The sequence below is a fragment of the Octopus bimaculoides genome, chromosome 4, assembly GCF_046866305.1.
Source record: "Octopus bimaculoides isolate indiv1 chromosome 4, ASM4686630v1, whole genome shotgun sequence".
Classification (NCBI taxonomy): Eukaryota; Metazoa; Mollusca; class Cephalopoda; order Octopoda; family Octopodidae; genus Octopus; species Octopus bimaculoides.
This window is the reverse complement of record NC_142931.1, coordinates 20,067,303-20,083,590: the sequence shown is the minus strand read 5'-3', so window position 1 is coordinate 20,083,590 and position 16,288 is coordinate 20,067,303. Positions and strand designations below refer to the sequence as shown.

Sequence of the window (16,288 nt, the reverse complement as noted above, 5' to 3'; positions counted from 1 at the left end):
GAAGCAACATGAAATGAAGTGCTTTGCTTAAGGACACAAACGTGCTGCTCAGCCTGGGAATTGAGCCCATGATCTAGTGATTATAGCTGCAACACCACTAATCACTAGGCCACACACCTTTTCACGCACATGCACACACACACAATTATATTTCTCATAACAACCTTATATATATAATATTTATATTTCTGACAACAGTCTTAAAGCAATAAAGCTATAAAGCTATAAACATGCTGGCCTGGTCACACAAATCGTGTACACCTATTTTTTGTGACAAAAATAACTATACAATTATTTATTATACCTACCTACTTAAGCCAGATGAGGGTGTTTCTGTGTGGTCATTCAGTTTGCTAAAAATGACAGTCTACTGTCTTTAAAATCACATCCTAAATAGCAGTCTTCTGTCTTTAAATTCCACCTTACAATATGAATAACACATAGTAGTCCTAAACAGACTACTTGAAATGAAAGATAAAAAATGTACTGTAGGAGTGGCTGTGTGGTAAGTAGCTTGCTTACCAACCACATGGTTCCGGGTTCAGTCCCACTGTGTGGCACCTTGGGCAAGTGTCTTCTACTATAGCCTCGGGCCGACCAAAGCCTTGTGAGTGGATTTGGTAGACAGAAACTGAAAGAAGCCTGTCGTATATATATATATATATATATATATATATATATATATATGTATGTATGTATGTGTATATGTTTGTGTGTCTGTGTTTGTCCCCCCAACATCGCTTGACAACTGATGCTGGTGTGTTTGCATCTCTGTAACTTAGCGGTTTGGCAAAATGGAACGATAGAATAAGTCCTGGGGTCGATTTGCTCGACTAAAGGCGGTGCTCCAGCATGGCCACAGTCAAATGACTGAAACAAGTAAAAGAGTAAAAAGAGTAGTACTAAAGTACAAGATGGTCATGGTTGGAATTCCTTTTGATCCGTGCTGAGCTGGGCTAAACAATAATATATCTATGTTGTCATGTAAATTACTTAGAGTGCTTTGCTAATTGTCTTCTATAACAATGTGGGATATTTATTGGCAGAGATATGATTTTCCTGTGTTGTGAAACCTGTTTAATCTACTGTGTATATTATTCATAATATTCCAGAATTTATAATTAGCTAAGCCGAGAAAAGTCTCATTATGTTAAAAATAATCTATAATTAGCCTGACAGCGTTTGGAGAAATATAACCGTAATAATATTGCCCACTCACTGATTCTTTTTTTAAAGTAGCTGAGAAATAAATTATTAATAACTTAATGCATAAAAGTAATAAAGACAATAAATACACGGTAGAGATAAATCAGGGTTGGAGGTATTAATTGTGTATCAGATAAATACTGTGTGATCGTGATGATGATGATGATGGTGGTGGTGGTGGTGGTGGTGGTGGAGGTGATAGTGGTGATGACAGTTGTGATGATCATGATGATGATGATGATGACAACAACAAAGATAATGATGATGATGACAGCAAGCTTTCAGAATAATAACATCTACAATAAGCACAGATGTGGCTATGTGGTAAGAAATTTGCCTCCCGACCACATGGTTCTGGGTTCAGTCCTACTGTGTGGCACTTTAAGCAAGTGTCTTCTACTATTGCCCCATGCTGAATAAAGCATATGTATGTATATATATATGCTTGTATGTGTGTGTATGTATATATATAGAGGGTGCATAAGATATTTGAAGACAGATTTATGTTTATAAAAAAAAAACCGTTATATAATAACAGATAATTTTATTTATCAAAAAGTGCTATGAGGATAAAAATAAACCTTCTTTTCTATAATGTTATTCAATAAAACCACCTTCAGCTTCAACAACTGCTTCTTTATGACATCTAAATCATCTACATGCTCGAATCAGGTGGTCCTGGTTCATTTTGGACATTGCTCTGACTATGACAGCTTTCAAATAATCTTTGGTGCTATAGGTGTGTTCTTTGACCTATCTCTCTCAACAACGCTTCATGCGTAATAGTCCAATGGATTGAAATCTGGGGAATTAGAAGGCCAAATGTTAGGAGTTATGTGATCATGAAAAGCTTCAGCCATCCATTCCAGTATTACTAGAGCCATGTGTGATAGTGCAGAGTCTTACTGAAACACATATGTCCTTCCATTGCATACACTGTCTATCCAGGACTTAAGAATTATTTCCAGGACCTCAATGTAGGCAGCAGAGTTAACTCTAAGGCCTTATGGAAAGAAGTATGGAGACATCACATGTCCTTCATTGCTGACAACCCCTAAAACCATGACATCTGCAGGAAATTTTGTATGCATAAGACTTAGAACTTCAGAAGGGTTTGCACATAACCATCTGTCATTTCTTCTGTTAGCTTTTTTGATCTTGGTCAAAGTTTTTCTCGTTTGAGAAAAAGACATGTAAAAGGCACTTGTGTTTGTGACACATAAAATTCTGTTGCATATGTGTGAATGTATATAAAAAAGACACTCACCCACTTATATTTACGTAAATGTATGTATGCCATCATCATAACATGCAAAGTGATGTGTGTGTGTGTATACATATGTGTGTGAATGTTGACATTGCACAACTTCACTTGCCACCTTAGGAGCAAAACACTGATATGGTGATTGTCTTCAATATTGACATTACAACCAGTTGTTCTGTACTTTCAAAGAACTGTGAAATAAAATATCTCTAGCAATAAGGAAGGGCACCCAGATATGAAATACTGCTTCAAATAGTCCCCTTTCAACTCATGTCAGTAAAGAAAAACATATATTAAACAAACAAGCAAACCAACAAGGCATTCATTATCCGGTTCTAGTGCTGTAAGATTTATATTATTTTTTCCTTTTTTTAATATTTATTTTTTTGGACACAAATTGATTTCAGTGGATTTATCAGATAATAAAATGTTTTCCATTGTATGATATTTCCCATTTTTTATTTGCTGCACTCCTTCATCTATATAATACATGCTTAAATAACCCAAAAACAAAATATCTTCCTAGACAACGGAAAATTCACAAATCCCGATGGTTGCTGTTATCTGAGAAGTATGTTGTAACAGTAACTTTAATCTTTATCCTTCTTTTGTAGAAATAGATAACATATTTTTCTTTTTACCTGATTCCCTGACACAGCAGGCATGATCCATGGAAGTGTACTGATGATAAAGGCAATGATAATAGAGCTTTCAATATTTTTTACATCTTTGCCTGACCTTTATAGCTGAAGTTAGCAAAATCATGTTTTCTGTTTTTTAGCTATAAGGGGGTAACACTGTGAAGCTAAGAGAATATCTGCATATGATACTGGTGCAGGCATAGCTGTGTGCTTAAGCATTTTGTTCTCCACTGTCAGGGGTTTTGGGTTTAGTCCTTCTGCATGACACCTTGAGCTAGTGAGCTTGTGAGTGAAGTGGTAGATGGAAACTGAAAGAAGCCTATTATGTATATATATATATATATATATATATATATATATATATATATATATATATATATATATATATATATATATATATTGTTGTACTTGGGGATGGTCATGTTGCCAGTTTAGCCAATAAAAACACACGCACTGTATAGTTGGTGTTAATTTTCTTTTTTTTTTTTCAGCTTTATATTACATTAATCTTAATCTTAATCTTATTTCGGCCAGAGTTCTTTCGTCACACTTCTGTGACCTCATCAGTGGTCCTTTGTTTCCTTCTTCTTTCTTATGTGTGTGTCTCACCTTGCTAACTATCAGCCATTTTGTATTTTGTATTCCTATTGTATGTGTCTACGCATGCGTGTCCTTCAATGTGTCTGTGTCTTTTGTAAGTGCATGTGTGTATGGGGAGTGTTTGTATCACCTATATTCTCTGTTAATACGTGTTCGTTTGTATTAGTTTTTATTTATTTATATGTTCATGTGTGTGTGTGTGTGTGTTTTTTTTTTTTTTTGTGTTTAATTAAATTTTGTTAACGTATGTAGTATTTAATTCCATTTGTTTATCTATGTATTGTATTATACTTTGTTCCTATTATTGGTTTATGGGTAACATGTCACATGCTGTGGTTTGTTAGTGGCGTATGTTAGTGTTCCATTCTAGTTTCCTATTCAGGCTAGGTTTCCCTTCTATTATGTGTGTAGTTTCAGTAATTTGTCTAAGTGCTGCATCACTGCTATGTGTAGATAAGATTTTAATTTCTATGTTGTTGATTGAGCCTCTATGTTCTTGCTCAGCGTGCTGGTACAGAACTGATGAGTTCTTCCCTTCCTTAAGTTCCCTCCAATGTTCGTTTGCCCGCTCCCCTATACTCCTTGCTGTTTCGCCTACATATGTCGTTGTCTTATTTCTGCATCGTCCCTCTGTACATCTTATACTATAGACCACATTTCTGGTTTTGCAGTTCGTTTGTGGGCTAAATCTACATACGATACAGACGATAGGAATGGGATTTGCCCACTCTATAGGAGCAAATCATGGAACACCATAGAAAGAACTAAGAAGAAAATAGGGAAGGCAAGCTCATGGTACAATAGCCACAAGTACCAAAGCGTCATGTTCGTCGACACCACCCCTAGAGGCGAACTGGCGTACCGCTTTAGAAGGGCCCTAGACAAACTTAAGCTAAGAATTAAGGTTGTTGAAAGGCCAGGCAACCCTATCAAATCACTTATCAGTAGAACATACCCTTTCAGTAGAACCCCCTGCACTGATAGGAACTGTATCGTATGTAGATTTAGCCCACAAACGAACTGCAAAACCAGAAATGTGGTCTATAGTATAAGATGTACAGAGGGACGATGCAGAAATAAGACAACGACATATGTAGGCGAAACAGCAAGGAGTATAGGGGAGAGGGCAAACGAACATTGGAGGGAACTTAAGGAAGGGAAGAACTCATCAGTTCTGTACCAGCACGCTGAGCAAGAACATAGAGGCTCAATCAACAACATAGAAATTAAAATCTTATCTACACATAGCAGTGATGCAGCACTTAGACAAATTACTGAAGCTACACACATAATAGAAGGGAAACCTAGCCTGAATAGGAAACTAGAATGGAACACTAACATACGCCACTAACAAACCACAGCATGTGACATGTTACCCATAAACCAATAATAGGAACAAAGTATAATACAATACATAGATAAACAAATGGAATTAAATACTACATACGTTAACAAAATTTAATTAAACACAAAAAAAAACAAAAAAACACACACACACACACACACATGAACATATAAATAAATAAAAACTAATACAAACGAACACGTATTAACAGAGAATATAGGTGATACAAACACTCCCCATACACACATGCACTTACAAAAGACACAGACACATTGAAGGACACGCATGCGTAGACACATACAATAGGAATACAAAATACAAAATGGCTGATAGTTAGCAAGGTGAGACACACACATAAGAAAGAAGAAGGAAACAAAGGACCACTGATGAGGTCACAGAAGTGTGACGAAAGAACTCTGGCCGAAATAAGATTAAGATTAAGATTAATATAATATAAAGCTGAAAAAAAAAAAAAAAAAAAAAAGAAAATTAACACCAAATATACAGTGCGTGTGTTTTTATTGGCTAAACTGGCAACATGACCATCCCCAAGTACAACAACATCTGTTTCAACACACGATTTCACATAAAAAATCTTGCAAAACAAATATATATATATATATATATATATATATATATATATATATATATATATATATATGTGTGTGTGTGTGTGTGTGTGTGTGTGTATGTCCACATAAATACACACATAAATACACACATACATACAGGTATAAATATATGTGTGTGTGTGTATATATATATATATATATATATGGAAAATATATATATATATTTAAGGAAAAATGTAAAGATCGAGAAGGTGAATGACAAGGACCTTTTTGTGTGCACAGTCTGTGACAGACCATGTCTGTCTTTGGCTGGCTTCAAATCTCACCTGCGAACCCATGGAAAACAAACTTCAACCAACTATTCTGATTATATGTCTGTGCACACGTTTGAATGTGGTGTGTGCCGAGGGCTTGCAAATCCAATGGGGTCTTAAAAGACATGTTAGGATCCACAATGAGCATAACTTACCTGCAGGTATTGGTAGTACAAATCAGAGGTGCAATCTGTGTGGGTGTTTTTTCAAAACATTGTCTGGTTTAAAAAGCTACATCAGACGTCATGAAAGGGCTAAGGTGTAGGTGCAGGAGGTGGTCAAACTCTGTGTAAGGAGTAGACAACCACCACCATATATATATATATATATATATATATATATATATATATATATATATATATGGTGGTGGTTGTCTACGATGATATATATATATATATATATCATCGTCATCATCATTTAACATCTGTTTTCCATAATGGTATGGGTTGGACGGTTTGACTGAAAACTGCTAAGTTGGGGAGCTGCACAGCTTCCAATCTGATTTCACATGGTTTCTATGGCTGGATGCCCTTCATAATGCCAAGTATATGTATATTTGTAGGTGTGTATATATATATATATATATATATATATATATATATATATATATATATATATATATATATTTGTGTATATATATATATATATATATATATATATATATATATATATATATATATATATATATATATATACAGGGTATGATGGGTAAATTGTCGCCATTTTATATATTTAATTTCGCACATATGGTAGGGTCAGTTGGGTACTGTCTGTGAGAAAAACAGCACCATGATACAATTCACTCTGCCAGAAATGTCAAAACAACATGCTGTACTGCTTAGTATTTGTGCCGGAAGCTCTAGTACAAACATTTCAGAGCATTTGGGTGTCAATCTGAGGACAAGGCAATCTGAGGACTATGCACTGCCTGGTCTAGGAATTGAAACTGTGATCTTGTGATTGTGAGTGCAACACCCTAACCACTTTGTCACATCCCTCCTCCTCCTCCTCCTCCTCTCGAAAACAAACCTCAGAAAATTTGCTTCTGTTTAAGTAAAATAATCCCACAATCCTTATTTTTTTTTTTCTCGCTTGTAAAACACAAAGAGGAGGCATTGTAAAATGCCATTCTGTGAAAGGTGACGCTCAGCTACAAAAGGTTAACAACTACTGTCTTAGAATAAACAGAACATTCTGCAAAACTGATTGTTATAATAATGAGTTTCTGAGACAGTAAGACAATGTTCCATTTAGTTTAACATCCAGCTTCTTTTGGAACATCTTCAGATTTAGATATAATTGCAGACAAGACAACAATGACCTATTTCATAGTAGATGTATGCTTGTCATGATTCCTTCAGATTTATTATAAATGGTTTGAAAAACACAGAAGAAAATATAGGTCTAAAGAGGAAATTTATGTTGTGGCTATTTGTTTCCTTGTGTGTGCATGTTTGGTATTTGTCTGGATCATGTGACAAGACAATAAATCTAGAATGGCATTGTATAATTGTTTCTTTTTTGGCAATTTTGCAAACTTTGCTGAACATTAATCTTGAAATGTTCAGTTAACCCCCAAAATAGAATAGGATTGATTTGTACAATGCAAATTTAATTTCTTTGTTGAGAAGAGACATGAAGCAGTCGAGGTTTTCAACTTCAAAATGATTATTATTACTATTTAGTTCAATAGAAAGAAGAACTTTATTACTCAAGGGACTACCTTTAAATGTTAAGAAAATAATGCAAATCAATATTAGTGAGATTGTGTGCTTGTGTGTGTGTGTGTGTGTGTGTGTGTGTGTGTGTAAACACATAACTATATTTAATGTTTGTTTTTATGTGAAGTTATATATAAAAACAATTTAACATTAAAATGAAGGATCACTCAATACTGTGTTTTAGTAGAGTATGTATGTGTTATTTTCCCCCCCATATGTATGTATATATATATATATATATATATATATATATATATATATATATATATAGATATATATACATATGGGGGGAAAAATAATATAATATAATATATATTGTTTATAACAAATAGTGAAGTGAACTCAGTGTATTATGTGGAGCATAATTATATTTATTTGGTTGATACTCTCTGCTTTAAGTTTTCTCAATATTAAAACTTCATTAATAATAACCATCTCCTTGCTTTTGTGTGTTTTATACATTTGATATTGAAAACATATAGAATACTTTTGTATATGAATTATAGGATGCATCACATTTTGCATATGACAACTCAATGGATGAATTTATGATTATTTCCTGACAGTTTCTAGCAGTCAATCAATTATGCATTTACAAATATTTTTGCTTGAAATAGTCAGCTGGGAGCCAGCTATCAAATGTAGGCTGGAAATAATGACCAACACTGTTTTTTGTGGTAATTCATGCTAACAAAATAATTGTACATATTCTTTGGAGAGGTGCTAAATGTTCATATGTAAACTATCAGGAATGAAGACCGGGGGAAATCTGGCTTATGTCTCTATTCTCTTAAAAATCCCTTAAATATCTAACCTGGCAATAGCTGATGATTTTAAGGGATTTTAATGATGACTCAGTATTTATATTTGCACGTGTGTATATATGATGTATTTTTTCATTTATCTTATATAAAATTATTCATCTGTTATCCATTTATACATTTTTGAAATGTTTTCTAAATTTTGACCTCTTCCATCCCACCATCTACCCAGGGTCCATCACTACCTTTATAAATAAATAAAAATAAATTTGTTTTCAATTTTCTAATAAATATCTTCTTTGTTCGTCATTTCAGGCTGTCATGAAAAAGCTGGATGCTGAAGGAGATAGCATCAAAGCAGATCTTACCACTGGAGAACAGTTGCTGGCTGAGAAGGATGCTCCAAATTTTGTGGCCAAGAAAGCTGCAGAACTAAACAGAAAATGGACTGCTACCATTAAAGAAGCTGAAGAAAAATATCAAAAACTTATGGTAATTCTTTACTTATATATACACTCTCTGTCTCTCTCTTAATAATCCTTTCTACAAGGCCTGAAATTTTTATGGGGAAAGGATTAAGCTGATTACATCAACCACAGTGTGCAACAGGTACTTAATTTATTGACGCCGAAAGGATGAAAGGCATAGTTGACCTGGGTGGAATTTGAACTCAGAACGTAGCGACAGGTGAAATACTGCTAAGCATGTCATCCAGTGTGCTAACGATTCTGCTAGCTCCATGCCTTTGTCTCTCTCTCTTAATAATGAAAGGTAAACATCTTTGTTTAGAGTAAATCTGTTGACACACATAACACACACACACACAAATATATCCAACCCATGCCAGCATGTAAACTGAATGTTAAATTATGATTACACACATGCATTCATATGCCCACACATGTATGTATATTTGTTTGCATGTATTCTCATCTTCCCATAGCAAGATTGTTGTAAACGAGCATCACCATCATACAGGCGGTGTCACTTCTTTCCAGTCTTCTGTGGAAACATGTCCAACCATAAAAAAAACATTACCTTACTTGGAAACAGGTGAACGTTAATGGTTGGAAGAATTCCATGTGACCCATACATATGGCTTAGTGGTTAAGAGTGTTGGACTCATGATCATAAGATTGTGGTTTCGATTCCTGGACTAGGAGATGCATTGTGCTCTTGAGCAAAACCCTTCGTTTCTCATTGCTCCAGTTCATTCAGCTGGTAAAAAATTAGTAATCCTGTGACAGACTGGTATCCCATCCAGGAAAAAATATATGCACCCGAGAAACCAAGAGACTGGTCCTATACTCCTTATGGAGTAATGTAGACTAATCATGCAAGCATGGAATAGTGGACAGTTATCATCATCATCGGACAAGAGAACATAAATGCTCAGCACAAATATCTTTGCAGCCTGAATATAGAATTGAATATCAATAGGATGCAATTTGAAGGAAATTTAGCTGTTATTTCTTACACTTGAAGTGACTGCGTAGAGGTACCCTTGTTGGCTCAAGTACTGATAGAAGAATGTATCTGTAGTATACACAGGTATGTGAAGAAATAATGGTGTTTATTTTGAAATTGTTAATCCTGTAATAAACCATACTGCAAAGCTGCCCATCCAATGCTATTATGTCAAAATAACAGCAACTATAATAATCATGGTGATTATTATTATTGAGTGAAAGAGCAGGGCATGCCATCAAAGTGACACTGGGGTAAAATATACGAAGCCCAATATACCCATCATGACTACCCGTCTGATAAGGGTACACCAGGCACATGCATCACAACCATATGTGCGTTTATCAAGATAAACAGTGCATGACCTCGCAGGTGAGGCCCAGTTAGAATTTTCTTCAGGTTGAGTAGCCCATCCCACTCAAAAAGTTCCCCGAATAAGGTTTGTTTAAGGATGTTGAGCAAAACACCCATGTTTCCAAAGGTGAATTATTCAAACCCCAAAGAATTCCTCTCAACACATGGCTATGATGCTCCCCCACTACTTCTGCTCGTGATCAGAGATGCACATATTATCAGCCATTAAGGGACATGCTCAACTGGTTAAGGTCAAGCAACTGACAAGAAAATCTGTGGTATTGAGCAAAATATTTGTTGTAGCCCATCTTTTATACCAAGAAAATACAATGTATATGATAACACTTCCAATCAATTAAGATCAGAAGCCACAAGAGCCACTGCCTGGTACTGCATCCAAGCTATTATTATTATTATTATTATTATTATCATCATAATCATCATCATCATCATGTCAGTGTCGTGTAACTGGCATGTAAAAGACCACCTCTCAAATGTTGGGTGATATACTGTACTTGAGAAAACCTGCCAAACCAAGTTAAATCGTAGCCGTGGCCGATGTCAATGTTAGTTGACTGGTACCCGTACCAGTGGCATGTAAAATGCACCATTTGAGCACATGGCCGATGCCGGTGTCACATCAATGGTGCCTGTGCCAGGGACATGTAAAAAGCACCCACTACACTCTTGGAGTGGCTGGCATTAGGAAATGGATCCAGTTGTAGAAGCCATGTTAAACCAGATTGGAATCTGTCCAAACCATGCCAGCATGGAAAATGGACGTTAAATGATGATGATGATGATGATGGAGGTGCATGGCTTAGCAGTTAGGATGTTGAACTCATGATCATAAGATTGTGGTTTCGATCCTGGATCAGGCAACATGTTGTGTTCTTGAGCAATACGCTTCATTTCATGTTGCTGTAGTCCACTCAGCTGGTAAAAATGAATAATCCTGTGACAGACCAGCATTCTGTCCAGGTGGGGGAATATATGTGCAATGGAAACTGGCTGTATGAGTCTATGTGATACAGGAAGGATCATTATTCGTTTTATCTATTATTGTTGTTGTTGTTGTTTTGTTACTAAGTCGTCGAGCTGGCAGAATCATTAACATGCTGGGCGAAATGCTTAGCAGTATTTTGTCTGCCACTACATTCTGAGTTCAAATTCAGCTGAGGTTGACTTTGCCTTTCATCTTTTTGGGGTCGATAAAATAAGTACCAGTGAAACACTGGGGGTCGATGTAATCAACTCATTCTCTCCCCCAAAATGGCTGCCCTTGTGGCAAAATTTGAAATTGTTTACCTTTCATCCTTTGGGGGGGGGGGTCGATAAATTAAGTACCAATTGTGTACTGAGGTGGTTCTAATCGACTGGCCCTCTCCCCAAAAATTTTCGGCCTTGTGCCTAGAGTAGAAAAGATCATTATAATTATTATTAGTATTAAGTAGGCAGTGAGCTGGCAGAATTGTTAGCATAGTGGGCAAAATGCTTAGCGGTATTTAATCCGTCTCTACATTCTGAGTTCAAATTCCACTGACTTTGCCTTTCATTCTTTTGGGGTCGATAAATTAGGCAGCAGTGAAACACTGGGGTCGATGTGATCAACTATTCTCCTCCCCTCAAATTCCAGGCCTTGTGCCTATAGTAGAAAGTACTATTATGATTTTTGTCACACCTTGAAAAAAAATTGCATATAAGTATATATTCAAATGAACTTAATTCTTTGTGATCATGCACACTTTTATATCAGTTTGTTGGTCAATGACACAAACATATATAGACATACACATGTAAACTCTATATAATATATACATGTGTGTATGTATACATGTATGTATACATATATTGACACACATTTGCTGTACTTTCATTAACAATGTCACACACATACACAAATATAAATAAGTTAATAATACAGTGTTTGTATATTGACTTCAATTGTTCCTGACATACATACATATATAGACTCACACACACACACTGTTATGATACTATACATTGATTGTATACTTCTACCTAATTATATCCTACCTGAATATACACACATACACACACACTTACCTATGCATTGATTTATAGTTTATATACTGCTAACTTCACTGTTTGCTCTCACTTTCACCCCAACACACACATACACTCTTCATTTCCCACTCTCTCATACAGGTTTCAATTATTGTTTCACACACACACACACACTCGTTTTTGAACTGTTGATACTTATATACACACACACACATACGTACACATTTTGGTACAAATAGCCAACACACATATTTGAATGTTTGTAACTGACAATAATATACCCACAGGTTACACATACACATGCACACATACAACTTTTTAATTGTTCATACCCCACCCATCTACCCAGACATGCACATAGAAACCCAGACACACCCCTTACACAATTTTTACTTATCTTTCTATAAACATTTTGTAGTTGACAATACAAGACATTTTCCAATCTTCAAATACTATTCATAGATTTTCTTTTTCTTTCCTTCATTAAAACTTTATCTTATGCCTTTTCATGCTCACACTTCTTTGCCTTAATCAACGGAGCTTAAACAAACTAACTTATTCTCGTGGGTTCTCACATAAAGTGGGACATATTATGTTTGTGAAGAGTCTCTTTCAATGAATAGGCAGTGAATGGTGAATGTGTGTATGCGTATGTGTGTGTGTTGCATCCATATATGCATATATGAAAAGTTGTGTGTGTTTCTTTTTTTTTTTTTCTCTTTCTTTATATCTGAGTGCATGAGAGTTTGAAAGTCATAACAAATCACAATATTTTTTCTTGTTATGTTTTGAGAGAGAGATATACATATTTAAATGGTAAAATGAAAAAAACGCAGATTATGGTGTCTCCTGAGATGATATATCTCACATGAGTGGATTGTTACCTGGATCTATGGATTAGAGGGGTATATATATATATATATATATATATATATATATATATATATATATATATATATATATATATATATATATATGTATATATATATATGTATATATGCGTTGATTGACAATGTACTGGATTTGATAAACTTGTAAGTAGATTTATTTATCTTTGTCATTTATTATAATTTTTCTGTTTAAAACAATACAAGCTAGTCTTTGTGTGTAGGTGTGTGAGTCTGTGTATTCTGCATGAATTAATGAATGCCAACTGTTGAATTTTAGAAGTTATAATGTTAGAATACACTGGAAGAGAACTTAACTCTTAAGCATATAGGTATACATTTGCACATATATATATTTCCACCTTGTTGCACATTTCATGTGCTTACTCCGGTATATGTATATATATGCAGGTATATGTATGTATATATTTGTGTGTGTGTGTGTGTATATATATATATATATATATATATATATATATATGCACATACATATGTATAAATATATGTGTGTGTGTATACATGGGTATATATATAGGTATATATATATGTATGTATATATAGATATATATATATGTATGTATTTATAGATATATATGTATGTATGTATAGATATGTATGTATATATATATATATATATATATATATATATATATATGTAAATATCTATCTATCTATATGTGTGTGTATATATATATATATATATATATATATACACACACACACACATATGCACACATATATATATTTATGTATGTATACATTATATGTGATTTGGGGTGTTATTGTTTTTACATTTTCAATAGACACAATGTCACCAAACAAACATGTTATTGAACAAATTCAGGTGTTGAAATCTGTGGAAAGCATTCTTTATTGTTTTAAGCAATTACCTTAAGCAAAACTTTTTTTAGATACACCTCTTGAGTAGCGCTGCAAGAAGGATAATATTTATGAGGTGTACTTTTATAAATTCCTGGTTAAATTAGTCTTTGACTGTTGATGTTCTGTGAATGCACGTGTATTAAGTTTTTTTAGAAATATTTTTTTATATCTTTTATCTTTTACTTGTTTAAATCATTAGACTGTGGCCATACTGGGGCACCGCCTTGAAGAATTTTTAGTTGAATATATCAACCTCAGTACTTTTTTTTAAAAGCCTGGTATTTATTCTGTTGGTCTATTTTGCTGAACTGCTAAGTTATGAGGATGTAGATGCACCAGCACCAGTTGTTAAGCGGTGTTGGAGAGACAAACACAGACACAAAGACACATACATAGATACATACATAGATACATACATAGATACATACATATATATACGATGGGCTTCTTTCAGTTTCTGCCTACCAAATCCACTCAAGGCTTTGACACACAAAAACACACACACACACACATATATATATATATATATATATATATATATATATATATATATATATATATATATATATATACATATATATATATATATACATATATATACGATGGGCTTTGGTCAGCCTAGGGCTATATTAGAAAACACTTGCCCAAGGTGCCATGCAGTTGGACTGAACCTGGAACCATGTGGTTGGGAAGCAGGCTTCAGTCACAATATTTGTAAAACGATGTCCTTAAATTAAAAAAAAAAAAATTATTCATCATATTTTGGAAAATTTATAGCAATAAGTAGATTAACATAGAACTGCTGGGAGGAATATATATTCTTTTATGTATTTCAACCTAAAGGTTGTGGCCACACACATATAGACACCCACACATATGACAGGTTTCAGTTTCCATCTATCAAATTCCCTCATGTGCCATGGTTGGTCAGAGGTTATAGTAGAAGACCCTTGCTCAAGGTATCATGCAGTGGGACTGACTGAACCTAAAACCACATGGTTGCAAAGTGAGCTTATATATATTTATATATATATAATAAATAATATATATATATATATATATAATAAATACTATATATATATAATGAATAATATATATATATATATAAAAACAATATATATATATATATATATATATATATATATATATATATATATATATATATATATATATACATACATGCATATATGGGTACAGGACATCACCACTGGTGCAAATAACATGAATTACGTGAACAAACGTGTTAAATACGTAAACCATGAGAAATTCCAAGTATATATATGAGTGTGTGTGTGTGTATATGTGTATATATATATGTGTGTGCGTATGTATATATATATATATATATATATATATATATGTACTTGTAGAAAAACAATTATTTCTCTTTCTGTTTTTTTCATGTGTTTCATTAATATGTTAGTATGAATGGGTGATCATGCACCATGGCAGAATTCCTATGTACATGCATTTGTGTCAAGTACATGCCATCTGTCATAAATATCTGGGATTAAATCTTCTCAATAAGATTAACATTTCTCAAACTGTTCACCTCATCTTTAAAGCTGACACATGTTTTAATTTTTAATATTTACATTTACAAGATGGTGAGCAGGCAGAGTTGTTAGCATGCTAGGTAAAATGCTTAGCTGTATTTCATCTGGCTTAATGTTCTGAGTTCAAATTCTGCCAAAGTTGACTTTACCTTGCATCCGTTTGGGGTCGTCGACTTACCCCATCCCTGAAGTTGCTGATCTTGTGCCAAAATTTGAAACCAATATTTACCTTTATAAGGCTGTGAGCTGGTAGAGTTGTTAGCACATGAAACAAAATGCTTAACCGTATTTCGTCTGGATTAATGTCCTGAGTTCAAATTCTGCCAAAATTGACTTTACCTTACATCTGTTTGGGGTCGTCGACTTACCCCATCACTGAAGTTGCTGGCCTTGTGCCAAAATTTGAAACCAATATTTACATTTATAAGGCCGTGAGCTGGTAGAGTTGTTAGCACATGAAACAAAATGCTTAGCAGTATTCTGTCTGGTTTAAAATTCTGCCGAAGTTGACTTAACCTTTCATCATTTTGGAGGTCAATAAATTAAGTACCAGTCAAGTACTGGGGTCGATATGATCGATAGTCCCCCTCCCCAAATTTACTGGTTTTGTGCCAAACTTTGAAATCAATATTTACATTTGGCATATAAAAACACCCATTACACTCTTGGAGTGGTTGGCATTAGGAAAGG

At 34.2% G+C, this 16,288-nt stretch overlaps 1 protein-coding gene across 9 annotated transcripts in view; it reads left to right on the top strand.

Annotated features, from left to right (window-relative positions):
- The window catches only part of LOC106881484 (muscle-specific protein 300 kDa), an 815,448-nt gene that overhangs the window by 221,210 nt on the left and 577,950 nt on the right, over nt 1-16,288 (top strand). For all 9 annotated transcript variants that reach the window (XM_089350452.1, XM_014931925.3, XM_089350453.1 and 6 more), the window contains one exon: nt 8,740-8,916. In XM_089350452.1, the coding sequence (XP_089206578.1) occupies nt 8,740-8,916 (177 nt within the window). The remainder of the gene's footprint in view (nt 1-8,739; nt 8,917-16,288) is intronic.